Source organism: Conger conger, chromosome 4 (genome assembly GCF_963514075.1).
Source record: "Conger conger chromosome 4, fConCon1.1, whole genome shotgun sequence".
NCBI classification, from domain to species: Eukaryota; Metazoa; Chordata; class Actinopteri; order Anguilliformes; family Congridae; genus Conger; species Conger conger.
The window spans coordinates 50,522,287-50,540,013 of NC_083763.1; the positions used below are offsets into that span (position 1 = coordinate 50,522,287).

At 45.2% G+C, this 17,727-nt stretch overlaps 1 protein-coding gene across 1 annotated transcript in view; it reads left to right on the forward strand.

The window, feature by feature from the left end:
* Positions 1-17,727, forward strand: part of gli3 (GLI family zinc finger 3) — a 139,163-nt gene that overhangs the window by 9,966 nt on the left and 111,470 nt on the right. Inside the window, exon 2 of the mRNA XM_061240198.1 lies at positions 13,113-13,286. Coding sequence (XP_061096182.1) covers positions 13,154-13,286 — 133 coding nt within the window. The 5' untranslated portion in view covers positions 13,113-13,153. The remainder of the gene's footprint in view (positions 1-13,112; positions 13,287-17,727) is intronic.

The following is a 17,727-nucleotide window of genomic DNA, read 5'->3' on the forward strand; positions in this document are numbered from 1 at the left end:
AAACCAGCTCATCCTGGGCAATAAACCATTTAGACTCGTTCATACACTGATGTTGTAAAATGAAGCATTTATCGTAATGCATTACCTGGGGATTATCTTGGTAGACGCAATTCGGATGTGCCCTGGTATTGCTTGTACTTAGTGATTGGCTCATTTGAGGAGCTCATTAGCCAATTATCATATATGCACATTTTTATTGATTGCATCAGACCTTGGTAAAAGTACTTTTCTATGCTTTACTGAGCTTGTCTGGTGTATTGGAACAGTATAAAGTACTCTCAAATAGTGCAAGCCTCCGCCTTCTGGTCCGGCTCAGTTGCACCAGGCAGGATGAGTCAAGCACAGAAAAGTGTTTGAGTCCAAAACAATTACATTTGACGCAGGTCTGATTCGCATGCATATCATTGACTACCTGTGAAAGCATGTGCGTTCCTGACTGCATGTGTAGTGAGAAATTATAACTAATGACCAGGCCTGCACATGCGTAAAAACATTTATTTGCGAACTGACGTATCTGACCATTGGTTACCTGTGTGTGTGATTGCGTCTTCCATCGTAGTTTCTATGTTAAGTATGCACACGCATCCCTATCTGTGCACACACACCACCCATGTAACAAGTTAAGATTTTGCCTGAGACTGAGGTTGGATTTGAACCCCCCGGACTCTCAGTCATCCAAAGATTTACCAGTTACCAGTCAGCTAAAGGTGAAATTGCCCCTAGTCCATGTGAAATGCGTTACCAGTCAGCTAAAGGTGAAATTGCCCCTAGTCAAGGGTAACAACGTTATTTTGGGTTATGTCATCAGGAAGAATTAGCATTCGCGCGGTAACCTGCTACGAGCCTTCTCTGCACTTGACCGTGCTTTTCACTAGTGAACTAGCCGAGCTAACCCCGCTACACTCACACAAGTGGCGCGTTTGTGAGCGTGTGTGGCTCCCCCGGTGTGGGGTTGTCCCCCTCCTGCCATGTGGGGGAGCTCCCTCCCATCTCCGGCGGGGCTGTGAAGGGTGCCAGATTGCGCTGGTGGGAGCCAAGCTGTCTCAGCCTGTCAGGGGCGAGCGAGGGAGGGAGGGAAGAGGGAGAAACGATCGCGTGCCGCACTCCCGCGTTCGTCGCTCCTTTGAGTGAACCTCAGCCCCGCGACTCCCGCGACGGGCGGACTTATTATCCCCGTCATAGCCCCGCCATCACCCAGACAGCTGTTCCCCATGCTTCTCAATTAACCCCAGGCGCCCGCAATCCAATTAATGTTTGGTTTTTTTTCCCCCCTTTTTAATTTATGTATGTATTTGTCGTGCATCTTAGTTTTTACATTTGAGCAGCGGTGGGAGATTTCCGTCGACCGAGTGACGACAAACGACTGGTTAGAAGTTATTTGTAAATGGCTATTATCGATGGTTTCGCGGCCCAAGATTTATTTATCGGAGTAAGCTAGCGGCCGAGGTGCGTAAACGTGCCCAGATGTCTGGCTCCTTGCCGACTGCCCTGCTCGCAGTCTCCTTCCGTGTTTCCGCAGTCGTTTTAAAAAAACAATTCATTTTGAAATTGGATGTGTCCACTCAAAAACAGCTCAAGTACGCCAGCTTTTGTATTGTATTAAATAGTACAGAAATTATTTCTTCACTTGGCCTGATACACTACTATTCTATTTAGCCAACCAAGGAAAATGGATGTGTGTCATTGGCTAGAGGGATGTAAAAAAAAAACCCCAGCATTTAGCATGATAACATGTAAAAATTCCATACCATTTCTCAATAACTAAAACTTACTGGACATACTGGAAGTGGTGCAGTTGCAGTATAAACGTGCTGATTCTATGATGTGATAATTTAGTGTTGGTCCAGTCAAGTAGTTCTTCTCCTCCCCTCCCTTACCTCTCAAGAGGCTAATTACCGCTTGCCGGACGCTCCTTGTAAATAACAATGTGTCCTTAAGTGGCCTGCCTGATTAAATAAAGGTTATAATAAAAGTAATAAAGATTTGGGGAGAAACAGCCACCGGCTAGAAAAGATGTGTAGGTCAAATCTTGCTTCTCGAGAGGAGGCAGAGATGAAAAGGGGTGGGCCTAGAGCAAGACATAGCAACAGCGGGATTGGTTCGGATTCAAAACTTTTCTTTATTTATAGGGTACATTTCATACAAGTGATGCAGCTCAATGTGCTGTACATAAAAATAAAAAATAAGGAGTTTTATAAATATCACAGATATGGGTGCTGCGCCGGTCTGTGGGAACGAGAGTGACAGCACAGACGTGTCTGTACAGGAGCTCAGAAACGCGCACGGCCTGCAGTGGAGGGTGCTGCGGGAAGGCGGGCTGTGTGAAGAGGTGAAGGGGAGGAAGCTTGGGCGGTAGCAGAGTTCAGGCTGACACGGAGAGAGCTTCTGTGCACTTCAGAAGTTACATTATCAATGAAGGCAAGTGAACCAGCACCTGTGGCAGCCATACTTGCCCAAACTATAGCACCCCTCAACCCCATGTTTCACAGATGGGGGGGGGGGGTGCTTTGATTCTTGGGCAATTCCTTTTTACATCACACTTGACCTTTGCCATCACTTGATACAAGTCAATCTTAGTCTCCTCGTTTTCCAGAACTCTGCAGGCTCTTTTAGGTACGTAGCAAGCTATAACCTGGCCTTGCAGTTCAGCCTGTGTATTTCTGTTTGAGGTCTTCTGCAGATAGTAGTCACTGATAAATCCACAACTGCCTCCTGCAGAGTGTTTCCGATCAGTTGGACAGGTGTTTGGGGTTTTGCTTTATTATGAAGACTGTAAAGGTCAACTGTAGAGGTCCTCCTTGGCCTGCCATGTCCAATTACTGTTATCACCAGATCTCACTTTCTTCTTAAGGATGTTCCAAACAATTTATTTTGGTAAGCATATTGTTTGGTGCATGTCTCTGTCAGTTTTTTCCTAATTTCTCATAATAGCTTTCTTGGGTGTCATTGGCACAACTCTGTTCCGCATGTTGACAAATGCCAATAATAGACTCCAAAGGCAATCAAAAGCCTAGAATACTGAAAGCTTTCTTATACTTGCACTATGAAAGTGATTGAATACACCTGACTAATCAGAAACAGCTGAGAAGCCAACTGTCCAATTACTTTTAGTCCCCTAAAATGGAGGGACTATTTATAAGAACAAATGTAATTGCTACACGGATTGCGCGATATGGCTTTAAATACCCTCAAACTTAAGGTGACAACTTAAGGTGACAGTCTGCACTCCATGCATATATGTACTTGCAGCATATAAAAATAACATATTCATAGGGTCTCATCACTTGAATTCCCACAATCCTTCACTCACCATTACTGTATATAGACCGGCTAAAATTTCATGAGGTGCACTTCACTAAGAGACCCTTTGCCTTATGCAGGAGAGAGGAGGGTGTTGTTTGTGTTCTCTTGCCAGCTTTGGTAATTTCACGAGAGAGAATGCAGTGTCTGTTCCTGCCTCCGAGGCAGTACGCATCATCAGAGGCCGCCCTGGCACACGCGTGTATCATGATGCCGGAACGCTACACCACGCTTCGGAACTGGAACCGTCGCACTCGCGTCAGTCCCGGTGAGGATACCTGAAGGGGGGGTGGGGGGGGGGGGTGTTTGAAATGGAATGAAATGCATACCTCCCCTTTACTGTCAGGAGACGCTACGGGGAGCTGGAACTTTCCGGGAGTTCCAGCGTGCCTCTCATTCCTTTGTTCTCCGTCTTCTTCCCTACACGCCAGGACGCGGCACGCACGTCTTCGGATGTGTGCGTACGCGAGCGCGCACGCGTCCGCCCGTCCGTACGTCCACCCGTCTGCACACGCACACACAACCAATTAGCGTGTTCTGTAAATGCCCTCAAAGCTGAAAGCGCTCTTTATGTCTGGACAAAAATAAATAAATAAAAAAGACGTCTGCTTGGAAGCAGTCCCACATCAGACAGGAAGTACAGTGCGATAATGACAGTGGGCCTTTATTTGAGGCTCCTTCCTCCCTCCCCTGGCTCCGTCTGAGCAGACTCCAACACCAGGACAACTTCAGCAGGGCCTGTGTTCACCCTAATCAGGTTTGAGGTGGGGGGGTGGTAGTGTCAACAGGGACCCAGGTGGGAATTAATAAGACATAATAACTGGATCGGGAGGACATCACCAGCAGTCTTTAAGTAAACATTAAGACCTCTTGAGGGAGACATGGCCACCGCTTGATAAATCGGCACGGCGCTTGGGCAGAATAATTTCTCACTTAGCTTCCCTAATGGGGCTGGTAATAGAGACTAGTTTGCCTGGCTGATTGCCTGTTCTGTGTGTTATTTCACATTATTGTTGCCCCGTAGCTATTTAACGCAGCACCGGCGAGGCCCAGCTGTCATTAATCACCGTTTGTCTCTCTTTCCCGTTCATCCAAATGACACGAAAAACATGGACGCCGAAAATGAGGAGGATGGAGAGAGGGGAGGCATGGGGGGTGGGTGTATAGGAAGCCTGCGGTTTTTCAATATTTAAACTTGATATTTAAATTGATTGCACATTTCTTTTCATTCTTGTGGGGTGCGGGAAGACCTTTCCTGTCTAAAGTCATACATTTCTGTGGGTTTTTGTAGGGTAAACATACTTACTGACTTCTTTTCCAGAAAACAATCTGAGCTTATTTAAGGTCAAGCTGCATATACGTGGTAAATTACATCTGGAATCAATGAAAACTTTTAAGAGGTCCACTTCAACTTGATATCAGCCTTAATAACAGCTCTGTACAGAAAATGTGTGACAAATTAGTGATATGTTATGAAGTAAACATCTAACATATCTCTGTAAATGTGTGGTACTGAGAATGCACCGAATCCCCTGAAAGGAATATACAGTATGAAAAGTCACTTTAAGGACACCTCTCAGGCGTGATAACATAGATAATGTTGATATAAATACGAAAGCGCCAAAAATAGCAGCTGGCCTCCTACGTGGATTGAAGGATATCACGCACGGTTTCTGAGGGACGGGTGCTATGTCTGGTGGCGAGGTGTCCTTATTGCCTGCTGGAACATGCAGGCGGACCACCAGGTGAAGCCTCACCTGTTCTCCTGTGAGCTTCACAAGGGCTCTCCTCCAACATGTTCCCAGTCAGCGCCAAGGATGGCGGTGTGCGTGAGACCGGGTTTTTTCATCAGTAAAGGAATTCCTCTGCCTTGATTCATCACCTCCCCGGGGTGCCTTCTTTTATTGAAGTTGCGCACACACTCAGAAGCGGAAGAGACACACACGGGCACACAAACACACACACACACACACACAAACACGCGTGCGACACACACACACACAGGATGTCTCAGTGTAGTTATTATGCGGTCCTTCTGGGAGGTTTCCAAGCGGTGCATGAAGCATTCAGTAAAGATGTAAAACAGGCTGACAGTGTGTATCCTGCTTGCTGCTTCACGTGCCTCTTGGTCATTTAACCCCACTTTGAAAAAGTGCGCTTGGGCTTGACAGCGGCAAAAGGCTGTTTTGAAAAAGGAGAGATATTCTTGGTGAGGAGCCTGGGGGAGTCGAAGACCTCTCCACAAACCGTGTCAGGGTTCCCCCTTAATGTGTCTAACATCTGCAAAAACAATGCACCTGCATTTGCAAGGAGTAGGACGATATCCTTGCGATGAGTTTTCCTTTCTCAAGAACTAGAGGAGCTTGTTTGTAGTCATCGCCATTTTGAAGGGATCAATACTGTCATGTATTTACCTGTACACTGAAGGCACATGTAGTGAAATGATGGAAGTCAAAAGTTAGTCTTGATGGATTATGAGAGATGAGCGTTTAGGGAACAACTTTAAAATACTAAAGTTCTTAAAGCCAAAGCACAGAAGTCCTGACTCCTATAACTCCAGAGTAATACGTCTATGTCATGATTCTATTCAGGCACATTTCTGAGTGTCATAATTTATTAAACATGTATTGCTCTTTACAGAGACCACACCCACAAGCCCTAATAGTGTGGTCGGTTTGACCAGAATCCGAATTTAAATCCTATTCGGCCCAGTAAGACTTTATTCCCGCGGAATCACTCGCTCAACATAAATAATTTTGCGAGTCTGCGCTTATCCGTTTCAGAGAGCGCTCGCACGGACCGAACGATTTGGGGCTGCGACCTTTGTGTTCGCACAGGCGTCGTACAGGAATTAACTCATTAACAAAATCGATCGCCTGCCTCCCCTCCGCCCCCTCCCTGCACAACCCACCCCACCCACGGCCCCCCTTCACCCGAGCGGGAGCGATTAGAGGGCAGAAGCCTGAGGGGAGACAGCCCGGCCCCCAATGAATTGTGGGAGTAAAAGAGGATCCCTCCCTGACATTTTGAAAATCCTCCCCATCTCCCGGTTGTCTTCCATTCCCTTTGGTCTGCGGGATCGGCATGTCGTGATTCCGCTGGGAGGGCGCCTTTTTCCCGCTTCGGAAACTCGAGCATGTGTGTAATGTACTTTGTATATTGTTGCTGATGCAATTACGAAGTGTTTGGGTTAAACTCTCGGTGGTAATTCAACCCATGTTTTTTACGGAGTAAATAGAAGCACCCTGAAATTAGAGGAAAATTAATTCCGTCACCCGTGCACACTTAAACGATTTAAGCTATCAACAATTATACGATGGCCCATTTTCTTTTGTTTCAGTTTTAAGTGTTTTTTTTGGTGGGTTTCCTCCCACACGAGTCAATAACCGACAAACAAACAGTGGCGAAACATCAACGGGTTAACCCGCGAAAGGACTCTGGAACACTGGAGTTTTGTCGACGAACGCGCGTTTTTATGTGGCCCGTTATCTACAGGGTAGCAAAAGCAAAGGAATTGTGTAAGCATTAAGATTACATCGTGTCTGTTTGTTACCCAGGAATGTAAGATGTTCTCAGCTCATTCTGCTGTAAAATGCGCTCGGTCCCACATCAGTTCTCCAAAGCATCTTAAGTGGAAAGGTCTGGGAAACGCAGAAGCGCACAAGGATAATCTTATTAGAGCCAGTGGAAAGCTGCTAAAGGGCTGGGGAGCACAATCGCACAGTTGCCCTTGAAAAAGACCAAAGGAGGATTTCCCCTCTGTAGCGGCAGCACATTCCTCCCCTCTCCGTTTTTTTATTTTTTTTAACGTGTCCGCCGTTTTCTCAGAGACGTTTCTCCGGTCCCTTTCATCCGCACGTTATGGGAAGCCGTTCGGGTCTGGAGCCAGAGACCCCGTTCAGCCGGAGCTAGGGCCGGAACGAAGTGCTGGTGTCACGCGGGGCGACGTAGCGGGGGTCTTATCTGGCGGTACCTGAGGAGTGTGTTTGGGGGGCCGTGCTATACCGTTCCAGGCTAACGCTCGCTAGCTCAATAACGTCGGTCGTCTGATATCACACTGTGGCATTCTCAGACTCAGTTCAGTAACGCACAGGACAGTTCCGGTTCAGTGATGTGCAGCACTCTACCAGCTTAATACTGTTTAGTTCTGCCCTGCATGAGCTTATACTGCACCGATACACCTAAGTTCATGTCTGGTTTCCCCCACTTCTGACTGACACCAAATGTATGCAGTAAATGGTATCAGGATAACCAAAAAAGTTGAATTTTGAAACTAATACTTTGTTAGAAGTGGTGTGCGAGGTACTAGAAGACGTGTGAACTGAAGCTCAGCAGATATAGAGAAAATGCCCCCCCTTCACGTCTTCAGGCTGAACTGTGACAAGACAACTCGCAATGCGAGTGTAGCATCAGCGTAGCATCAACGCTGTAGCACCTCAGGGCTTTTATTTTCAATGGGTAACAAACTGTGCGGAGCCGGCTACCCTGCGGGACGATGTATGTAAGCCCAACCTGATCAGCTAAACTCAGACCCCCTGCCGGCTGCAGCTGAGAAGGGCTCCGCTTTGACGGATGAAGCCGGTATAATAACGCTGTTTATTGTTTCAGCGTGCATCCAAAGGGACCCGTGAAACTTGTTATCCATTCACCGAGCCGGATATTTACAGAAGCTATGCAGGTTAAGTCACTTTGGGATGGCAGTGTCCCGTCTGGGATGTGAACCCATAACCCCGTGGTCTTACGTCCACTCCCCTCCCCTGTCCGGGCCCTGAATAGAGCAGTTGCGATGGCAGACAGCTCCCTCTCTTCACAGTCAGCGGTTGTTCCTCGCCGCCGCTCTCTGCTCCCATTAACCGCCATGTCCCATAACCCCCCGTGCGTACATTTTCCGAAGCAAATAACGTTTTCCAAAGCCCCGAATTTGTTTTATTCCTAAATTCCCCTGATATGGAAACGGGGTAGGGGAGTGTAAATGCTTTTTGATAAGATTGATGCAGAGAAAGGCCTGTTAGTTTTCCCATCCAACCTCTCCCCGCCCCCCCCAATGTTAAATCTCCTCTATTGCCCTCTACCAGTACCTACTCCCACAGCACATTTCCCCAACCACCCCTAGCCCTCTCATCCCACTCAAGTATCTCAGCTATACGTGCGTCTACATACGCGTCTTCCCAAATCCTCAAGAAATGCCTTCCCCACCCCCCCTAAGAAAACCACCAGGTATTATTTTCTTAAAAGTAAAGCTATAAAACTCAATTAAGGCCGATAAAGGGAGAGCTGGCGCATTCCGGCGCCGGTTGATCAGAACGCATCTCTGACGTCCCAGGTCCACTTTCTCCCTCTGTCCCGCTACGACGCTCTCTTTAGCGCGTTGGCGCGGCGTTGATAAGCGTCAGATAAAGGATCTCCGCGGCCGCTGATGTAATGATGATGAATGTGGCGTCGCTGCCTGGCTGCCCCCCCCCCCCTTCCCCCGGGGGACGCCCCGCACCGCGCTCCCCGTAATGAAATGAATACAACTACAGTACCGTCACTCCCAGCCTCTGCAGGGGGGAATCAAATAAGAAGAAAATCGCCATGTAAAAAAGGCAGTTCGAGAATATATGTACATGCCTGTATGCGCATCGTGGTGTATCTGTAGACGGGTGCCTGTGCGCGAGCACACGTATGCAAAAATACACATAGGCTACAGGCCAAGCAGACGTGTATGTAAAAAATATAGTTTTCTCTCCATCTTCCCACACAATGGCTTTCAATAGAAGACGAGCCGCGTTTGTAAACTTGACGTTGGAAAGTTTCTTTTCTTTTTTGACTTTGGTGTGCACCGTTGGTAGTAGACTTTCAACTCCTGAGCTTTTTGTCGCCAAAGCGTATAATTTATGTTAAATTGATTTGCTTAATGTGCTTAAAATAAGAATCATTATTATTACGTGCAGACGCAAGTGTGCTACTTTAAACCTGGTTAATCGCTCTTTCTCTGTGAAGGAATTATGGTCCTGAAAATGAAGTAACAGCCGTACATTTCTCAGTGATGAAAGTATGTGTAAAGATACCCGTTTCAAGGACCAAAAACCAGTTAATTCCATCATTTATATTTATCATATTGTTAAAAGACCAATTGTGGATTAGACTATTGTAATTGTCGGTTGTTGTTATCAAAGTATGTTGTTCTTCTTCTAAGATGATTGTTGCAAAATAACTAGAATGTGCTTTTGGACAGCGGCATTGAAGATTGAGTAATAGACCTTGGGGGACAGCTAGATGTTGCAGCTATGTACATATTTGCATTATACATTATCCCTTTATCATGGTCCCGGTGCAATTGAGGGTCTGTGGCATAAATTTAAACATAAGATGTTTTTTATTTCAGTAAAAAAGCTACAAAAGTTATACAAGTAGCCCACTGATCATGCACACACCAAAATACCAAATACAGAATCCTCAGTTGAAAAACCTCAGCCATTACTTTTCCAGAGGCTAAAGAGGGACATTTATATGACATTACCAACTATTAATCCTAAAACTAATACTAATTTCAAAACGAGTAAAGGGCACATTACTATAGAAGCTCATCGTAATTACATAAGACCCTCTTAACTCTAATTGGAGATTACGGTCCGGACCCTGCCGCGGCGTTAGCCGAGGTGCCGCGGCAGTAAAACCCATTCAGGGTGACGCCGGGGTTTGTTTAGAAGCTACAAGTGCTAGCGGATTTTACGAGGTGTTATTGATGTTATAGGGAGATAGAGGGAGGGAGCACCTGCAGGACTGCTCGGGGCTAGAGCACTGGAGTGCCAGTGTGGAGAGCGGGGGGATTAGGGGAATAAAAGGTCCCGCCTTTAATTGCGGGTCTGGAAACGCGGCCCGCTGCAAGGAGCACAAAGGGGGTGAGCCACGCTTGAGTGGCCGAGAGCTCTGAATATTTGCTTTACCAAAGGAATGTTTATGCCCCCCTCTTTTCTGTCTTTCTCTCGCTCCCTGGGTCTCTCTCCCTCCCTCCCTCCCTCCCTCTCATACTAACCTCTTCTTTATTTCTGTTTTTTTCCTTTCCTATCTCACCTGGGGGGAGAAGAGAACCCCCTGCCCCCCCCCCCCCATACCCACAAATGAACACTTACATACACATTCTCTCTCTCTCGCTCTCTCTCATTCTCATACACTACACGCACATGTGTGTACACACAAACACAAACCACACAGTACAAATGTACTGGCAGGTTAAAGGCAAATTCTTGAAAAAGTAGTACTGTTTTTATTTTTTCCTAAAAGTTGAATTGTTTAATCAAGGCAGTTGAGCATGGTTTATAGTTTAAGAGGAAAGAAATAACTTGGACCTTCTCGTTTTTCACAGACAGACTGCCACTTGGGGGTATTTGCTAGCTTTATGAAATCCTTGGTTGCTAACTGGTGGAAATGGACTACTATAAACAATCTGGCTAGCATACACACAGTCCGGCCTGAGTGAGTTCTAGTCCAGGAAACGCAAAAGATTGTTGTTTATTCTTTCATTTTAGAATGTGTCAATGTAATGCTGGAATTTTTAAGTTTGAGCCAGAACTTTTATTGAGCCAACTTCTCAGATTAAAAAACACCTTGAACCAGGATTAATTGTAACACATGAATTTGTGTGCAAATGATTAGAGGGAAAAACGTTGTGTTGCTTGATTTTGTTTTGATTGCTTGCAGAGTAATTGCGCTCTTCTGTGCCCGGAATTACTTGCAGATGTTGTTCTTAGGTGGAAGTAGACTTCAGAGTTTTGTTAAAAGAGGGAGAAAAAACAAACAAAGCACACTGTATTTGTTTAAGGTCCCGAGCCCCGATTCTTTGAGGCCATGATGGAGTCATCTTCCGAAGTTCGATTGCAGCCTTATACGATAAAACCAATTCCACCATACCCCTTTAATTGGGCAGATTCTGGTGGGGTAGGCGGTTAGTTATAAAGTTGTGTGGTAATTAAACCGCTCTCAATTGAAAAGACTGTGTTATGCAGACTAAATATTTCCAGGAATAATGTTTGAAGTATTGAGTATTTCGGATAAGTGAAGGGCCCAGATGAATGGCCGGGGCACACAGAGCACTGAAATGTCTCTGAATTGCAGAGAGTCCCTTTCATCGTGGCGGTTCCGACACCCCGGGGCTTGACTCTCTGTAAACAGGAAGGGTCTGGAGAAAACCTGTGCTGGTTCCTGCAGAGGTTGACACTGATGGAACTTCTCAAGGGGTCCAAAGCAACTCAAGACTTACTGAACACACACACCAAAAAAAAAAAAAAAGAGACAAAAAAAAGAAAACAACAACAGTGAAAATAACTTTCTTGGAGCATAAAAGGGCTTTAGAACCCTGATATTCCCTGAAGGATCCTCAAACAACCCCTTGTTTTTTTGATTGTGAGTTGTGTTTTTCTTGGTTGTTTCCCCTCAAGGTTTTTTTCCCCTCCCCTTTCTGGAACAGTGCAGGATGAGTGCAGAACTTTGTATTCATTTGCTGTCCATGCTGTGGTAACGCCTTTACTGCGTTAAGACAGCAGCAATGTCAGAGTAGAGATAATATGTACGTGGTCATGCACTCGTCTGTGTCTTGCTGCAACAGCGATCTGGGTTTGGCTGCAAGTCTTTAGCCTCATCCATACCATAATGATTGTTCAGATGTTTCAAATGCTCTCAAGTGCCTGTGTTTGGCTTTGGAACAGTCAGGCACCATGTCCCAGACTAAACCCAAACCATGTTGAAGAGGTTCTTTAACCATGCACTTGTTGAGACTTGAAAACAGTTTATCTCGTGCCTGGTTGAGCAGCTGAGTAGACTCAATGACTTGTACGTTTTTCCCAGTTTGATACGTTGAAAGGTCATGAAGTTAAGCTAGTGTACTCCGCCATGGATACATATACGTGCCACCACAGAAATTAGTTTCTGGATCAGCTGAAGGCTGTACAATAGCTCAACCATTGTAAATAGTTGTGCAAGTCATAATCTAAAAGAACTGGCATTTTACAGCAGGGATTGCGGGGTTACAAAATGTGAGGCACCACATATACTTAAAACCAAATTTTCTTATCGTTCTCTTTCCCTGGAAAACATGCATAGTTTGCTTTTAAATGGCTGAAAGAATGTCCCTTTTCGAATTAAGCCTGGACACCCCTGCTCTATAGCTGGGTATACACTGTTATATACTGTTCTATACAACAAATTGGACATCTAATGAACAACCAATAGGAAAACTGTTTGAACATTCATTCATTCAGTCACTATTTCAAGTGTCACCTTCAATAATAAAATTTTACTTGCATGTGGATAAAGTAATTAAACCACCTTTGAAATGATATCACCTTTGCAACCGTTCTGAAACTGTTTCACACCTGTCAAGGAGCAATGTAGTGAATATCCTTTAGGAATGTTAGGAAAGAAAACGGATCACTTGTTCCGGGCAAGAATTTGCCAGAATGAGGCTACTTCAATAGCTTTTTGGTCCACCATCCTCAAACTATGCATGTGGAGGTAAGATGACATAGACTGGTGTAACCATAGGATGGAATCTCTCCCCTTATTATACAATTCTTGCATCTTATCGCACAGTGTGACAGAAATGAAAGCCGGGATATTGTCGGGCCTCCATCGCACAGTGCGATATGTAAGGAACGTAAATGACAGCCGACGTCACACGGTGTATACCCCGCTCAAGGCAAACCGAAGGGGGAACATAACGGGAGGTGAGCTCCAGCTCCTCCCCACTGTGAGAGCAGGCCTCTATGAGAGGAAGCAGCCGGGAAGGCCCCGCTCAGGCTCTCATTTGTCTGCCTGTCGCTGCGCTCCGGCAGGTGTCCCGGCTCCATGAGACGCTGAGGAATGAGCAGTCGCCATGGAAGCCCAGCCCCATGCCAGTTCCGCAGCTGAGAAGAAGAAGAAGGTGGAGACCATCGTGGCCAGCAAGGGCTCCTCTGGCCGCACCGACGTCAGCGAGAAGGCTGTGGCCTCCAGCACCACGTCCAATGGTAAGGAACGGCGGTCCACCATACCTCTACCTCCCAGCCTCGTGTTTCATTATGCCCATTCATATTTCTCCATTTCTGCGTTGGAAATTTATCTTTGTCAGTGGTGTCCAGTCGTGTGCCGAGAGGGCCAAGAGCAGTGGTCCTGGAGAGCCGCAGGGTGTGCTGGTTTCTTTTTGCCTTAATCTTATCATCTAATTCAGGCCCAAGAAACCAGGTGAGGGGAGGTAACTGTGTAATTAACTGATTTAATTGACCAATTACGTGCTGACTAACAGCAAAAGCCAGGACCAGGAGTGAGGCCCACTGGCCAAGAGTATGCAGGTTTCCATTCCAGCCAATTAGTACACCTGTTGATTTCACTAATTAGTTCCGTCCTGTCTGGTTGAAGGTGTGTTAATTAGCGAAATCAGCAGGCATAGTGATTCGTTGGACTGAAAACCTGCATGCTCACAGCCCTCCAATGATACATGATTGGGCACCACTGATTTCAACTGATGTTTCCTCCAGTCAAAATACGCACAATCCAGTGTTTGACCTGATATTTACAGTCAAATATTTGGGTGAGCAAATCAACCAGTGAAATGTCCACCGTGAGTTCCGACAAGCCAGGGTTAAATGAAAAGGCCAAACAACCTTTTAGAATCCATAGCTTTATGTAAACCTTTGTTGGTTCCCCAAGAGTACCCTGTTGATATTTCACAAAATCACTTGACATTTGATGGATTTTGTCAAACGGAGGTATTGATTTCAGTTTCAGTAAATATGGGGCAGGATTCTGTCCATGGTGCGGAAGACCGCTGAATGATGTGCTTGTATGAGTGAAATGTAAGGGGAGCCGCTCCTTTCATGGTTGTAAATGCTTAAAAGTAGCAGGCTGACAGGTTCTAAGCAGGTCTCAGCCACAGTAGGAAACAAGATTTGGAAGCAAGTTGAGACGGTGAGATGTTAGCAAATGGGTCTGAGCATATTCGTGTCAGTGGTGAATGTTGGTAAAATTGCTTTTCAAAAGAAAGAATTCAGCTGCATATAGACATTTAATGAACTGTTGTACACTTTAGCGGTCAATTCTGTCACAGACAAGGACAAAATAATTATCTTCAGCCAGCCTGGCTGACTGTGGTGAAACAAATTTGATGTGCACTCCAAAACATTTGCGGAGCTGTAGCATTTTTAATAACTTTTCAAAAAACCAACTGAGCCAGAAGCCAGTAAACCCTAAACAAAACAGAGGGCCTTGCCTCAAATTACAGCTGTGCACATTTGCAAAAGTCATAGCAAAGAGCAGGGGAGTCTGTGCATGTTAATGTGCGTGTATGTGCGTACGCAATGTGTCGGTGGAGAGAGGTCTGTCGCCCTTGGTTACCGTTGATTTGTAGGATGTCAAATGCTATCGTTCCAAGTTCCAGGTTGGAGACATTAAGCAGTCAAAGAGAGGGTTAATGACTTGTAGGGTTGCCGATCTGTCCATATGTGAGACTCTTGTGTTTTTGCAGGAAGTTGGGGAGCAGGCAGGGGGTTTAAGGGGGGGAGATGCATGGAATGCATCCTTGAAACATCTTGGGAACATTCTCACTCTTACTCATTCCCAGATGGCTAACACTGTTTTATTAATTAAAGGGGAGAGGGGGTAAAAGTTTGACGGTGAGGGGGAAAAAAATGCATGGATATAATTCCGCTGCACTCTGTGATCGCCGACTTTCCGTAGCGGAATATTTGTAATTATTCTTCAAGATGACAGGGTGGGTTTGTCAAACTGTAGTGCTCAAGAAACCTCTAATCGTTATGGAGTTCCACGAAACTGGGGATACCAGAAGAAAATGAAAGAGAATGCATGAATTGAAAAAATGAGTTTTACCATTTTAGAACCAACAATTTCAAGGTCCCTTAAGGGAACCATTGCAGAAAATGTTTACTTGGATATACGAAGCATTTAGAGATTGAATGTACCATGCATTTAAAGGCCATTTAGCGCTTTAACTTTGCTTAATTTTCTGACTTAGTCTTTCCCAGAAATTCAACAACAGAAAAAATCCAGATGAATGATCATTGTCAGGTGAACTTATTTTTTTGTCAGACAACCTCTGTGCCCTTCGAAAGAAAGAGAAAATAAAAACCTTTATTTAAAAAAACAAACAAATGTTGACTGAAAAGGCCGAATAACAGATCTGCTGTGCATTGTCATTACTACATCCTCGCAAGCTCACCAAGAGCTCATAACCTCTTATCAGGTGTAACCTAACACCCCCTCAACTTTGACCCTAGTAAACCCCTCCCTTTCCCTCTGACAAACAAAATGTGATTGTGAGCAGCTGTGGAACACCAATGACTGGCACTTCACAGGAAAGGCCTAAGAAAATATTTTCCCCCTGATATAGAGCCAGGAGGGGAAACCCTAGGCGCAGTGAGAACAGCGTTAACTCAGTCAGGGCTAATGAGGGAGGGGGGGCAGGGAAGCCGCCACACAGCTGGAGCAGTCCCAGCCCTAGTAAGACAGAGGGGACAGACCGTACCGAGAACATGTGCTATCAAAAAGAAATTTGAGGTCCGAAATCAAAGCGAAGTGCAAAATTTGAAAACAACTGCGCTCCAGTCGTTGAAAAGCCTGCCCCTTTCATTTAAAATTTGTGTTTCAGTATATTGTGAAATGATATGTTATGATGATCTCTGAAGCACGATGATCTTTTTTTGTGACTTCCTGAGAGTTTGTCCAAATGTTCTTAAAAGAAAAAAAAAAGGATATAAGCATATGCGTATACACATACTATGTACACTTAGTGAGCACTTTATTCGGTATTTATTAGACTTATCTTTTAGACTTCTTAAGTCTTCTGCTGCTGTACCCTATCCAATTCCTTGTGTGTTCAGAGATGCCCTTCTGCATACCACTGTTGTAATGCGTGGTTATTTGCATCCTGTCAGCTTTAACCAGTCTGGCCCTTCTCCTCTGACCTGTGTGAAAAATCCCAGGAGATCAGCAGTTACAGAAATACTGAAACCAGCTGGTCTGGCACCAATCATGCCACGGTCGAAATAACTGAGATAAAATTTTTCCCCCATTCTGATGGTTGATGTGAACATTAACTGAAGCTCCTGAGCCGTATCTGCATGATTTTATGCATTGCACTGCTGCCACACGATTGGCTGATTAGATAATCACAGGAATAAGTAGGTGCTCAGTGAGTGTGTATTGTGTACAGTTTATTTGCAAGATTTAGCAGATAGGGCTCATGATAGCGGTGTGTTTTGCAGCCAGTTTGTGTCTTGGATATTGCCAATGACCCTTTGTCCCCATGTTTACTCTTTATCTCACTAAAACCCACTTCTGCCTTGTACAGACTTGTCAGAAGTGCTTGGCTGAGTGCTCAAAATATTTTGGGTGCTTATACACGGGGAATACTTTGGCCTCCATATTCACAGTGATGGCAGAAGTGTCTGAGCTTTGTACAGTAGTAGGGATAATTAAATATTTGGAAGCCAGCCATGCTGTAAGCCAAGGAGCTCAACCAATCACAGACTACATTGGTAACATCCAATAGAACAACATAGATGGTGATTGGTGGACACTTTATAGCTGCTTCCTGGCTAATGCCCTCAGGGATTTAGGAAGTATAGCCTGAAAAAAATCTACCAGTCACAATTGGTGTTATTCTATTCATTGTTACACTGTACAGGGGAACTCTTGGATTGCATTTCTGCAACTTCTGGGCACAACATTGTTGTTCAGATAAATGCACCGAGGTCAAATCGGAATATGTGGATTCAACATTTGGTCATCTTTAGGGAAATGAAATTTGGACCTTAAAGAAGCAATATTATCAAGTAAACCAGTCCACCCCCTGGAATACCATTGAAGGCACAGTCAAGCTACATGCAGTAGATATTTCTATATATTTGTTTGTATGTACAAGCAGGTTAAGTTCAATCTTGGAAAGTGCATTCTGAAACGCAAAAGAACAAGCAGACCTGACAGTCTTATTTTCATCAAAGAGATAAAATGAATATTGAACTTTTTTCTTGGTGGTACATTGTTCTCAGTTGTTCATTTTGCCAAGGAAATCTATCTATCTAATCTTTCGAGAGCCATACTGTGCAGTCTGTCCACAGTACCAGCTATGGAGTATGTAGGAATGTTTGTTTGTGTGCGTGTCTGTGTTTGTGCACAAGTGTGTCTGTGTTACTGTAGTCTTCTCATTTTCCAACTCCAAAGCAGCTGCTGTTCCCTCACATGGCCTCTTGTGGTCTTCTCTCCCGGGGCTGAGCTCGGAGCCGATTGGTAGGCCAGCTAAATGGGCGGGGCCTCTGCGGCTGTGATTGTTGTGGAGTTGCAGGGGTTGACTGGGCGTGTGGGAGGGGGAAGGAGGCTTGGTTCTGTAGCCCTCAAAGTCAAAGCTGTTCTAGGAATGCCAGAGAAAGTGGGCCTTTCACCTCAACAGTTGTGAAG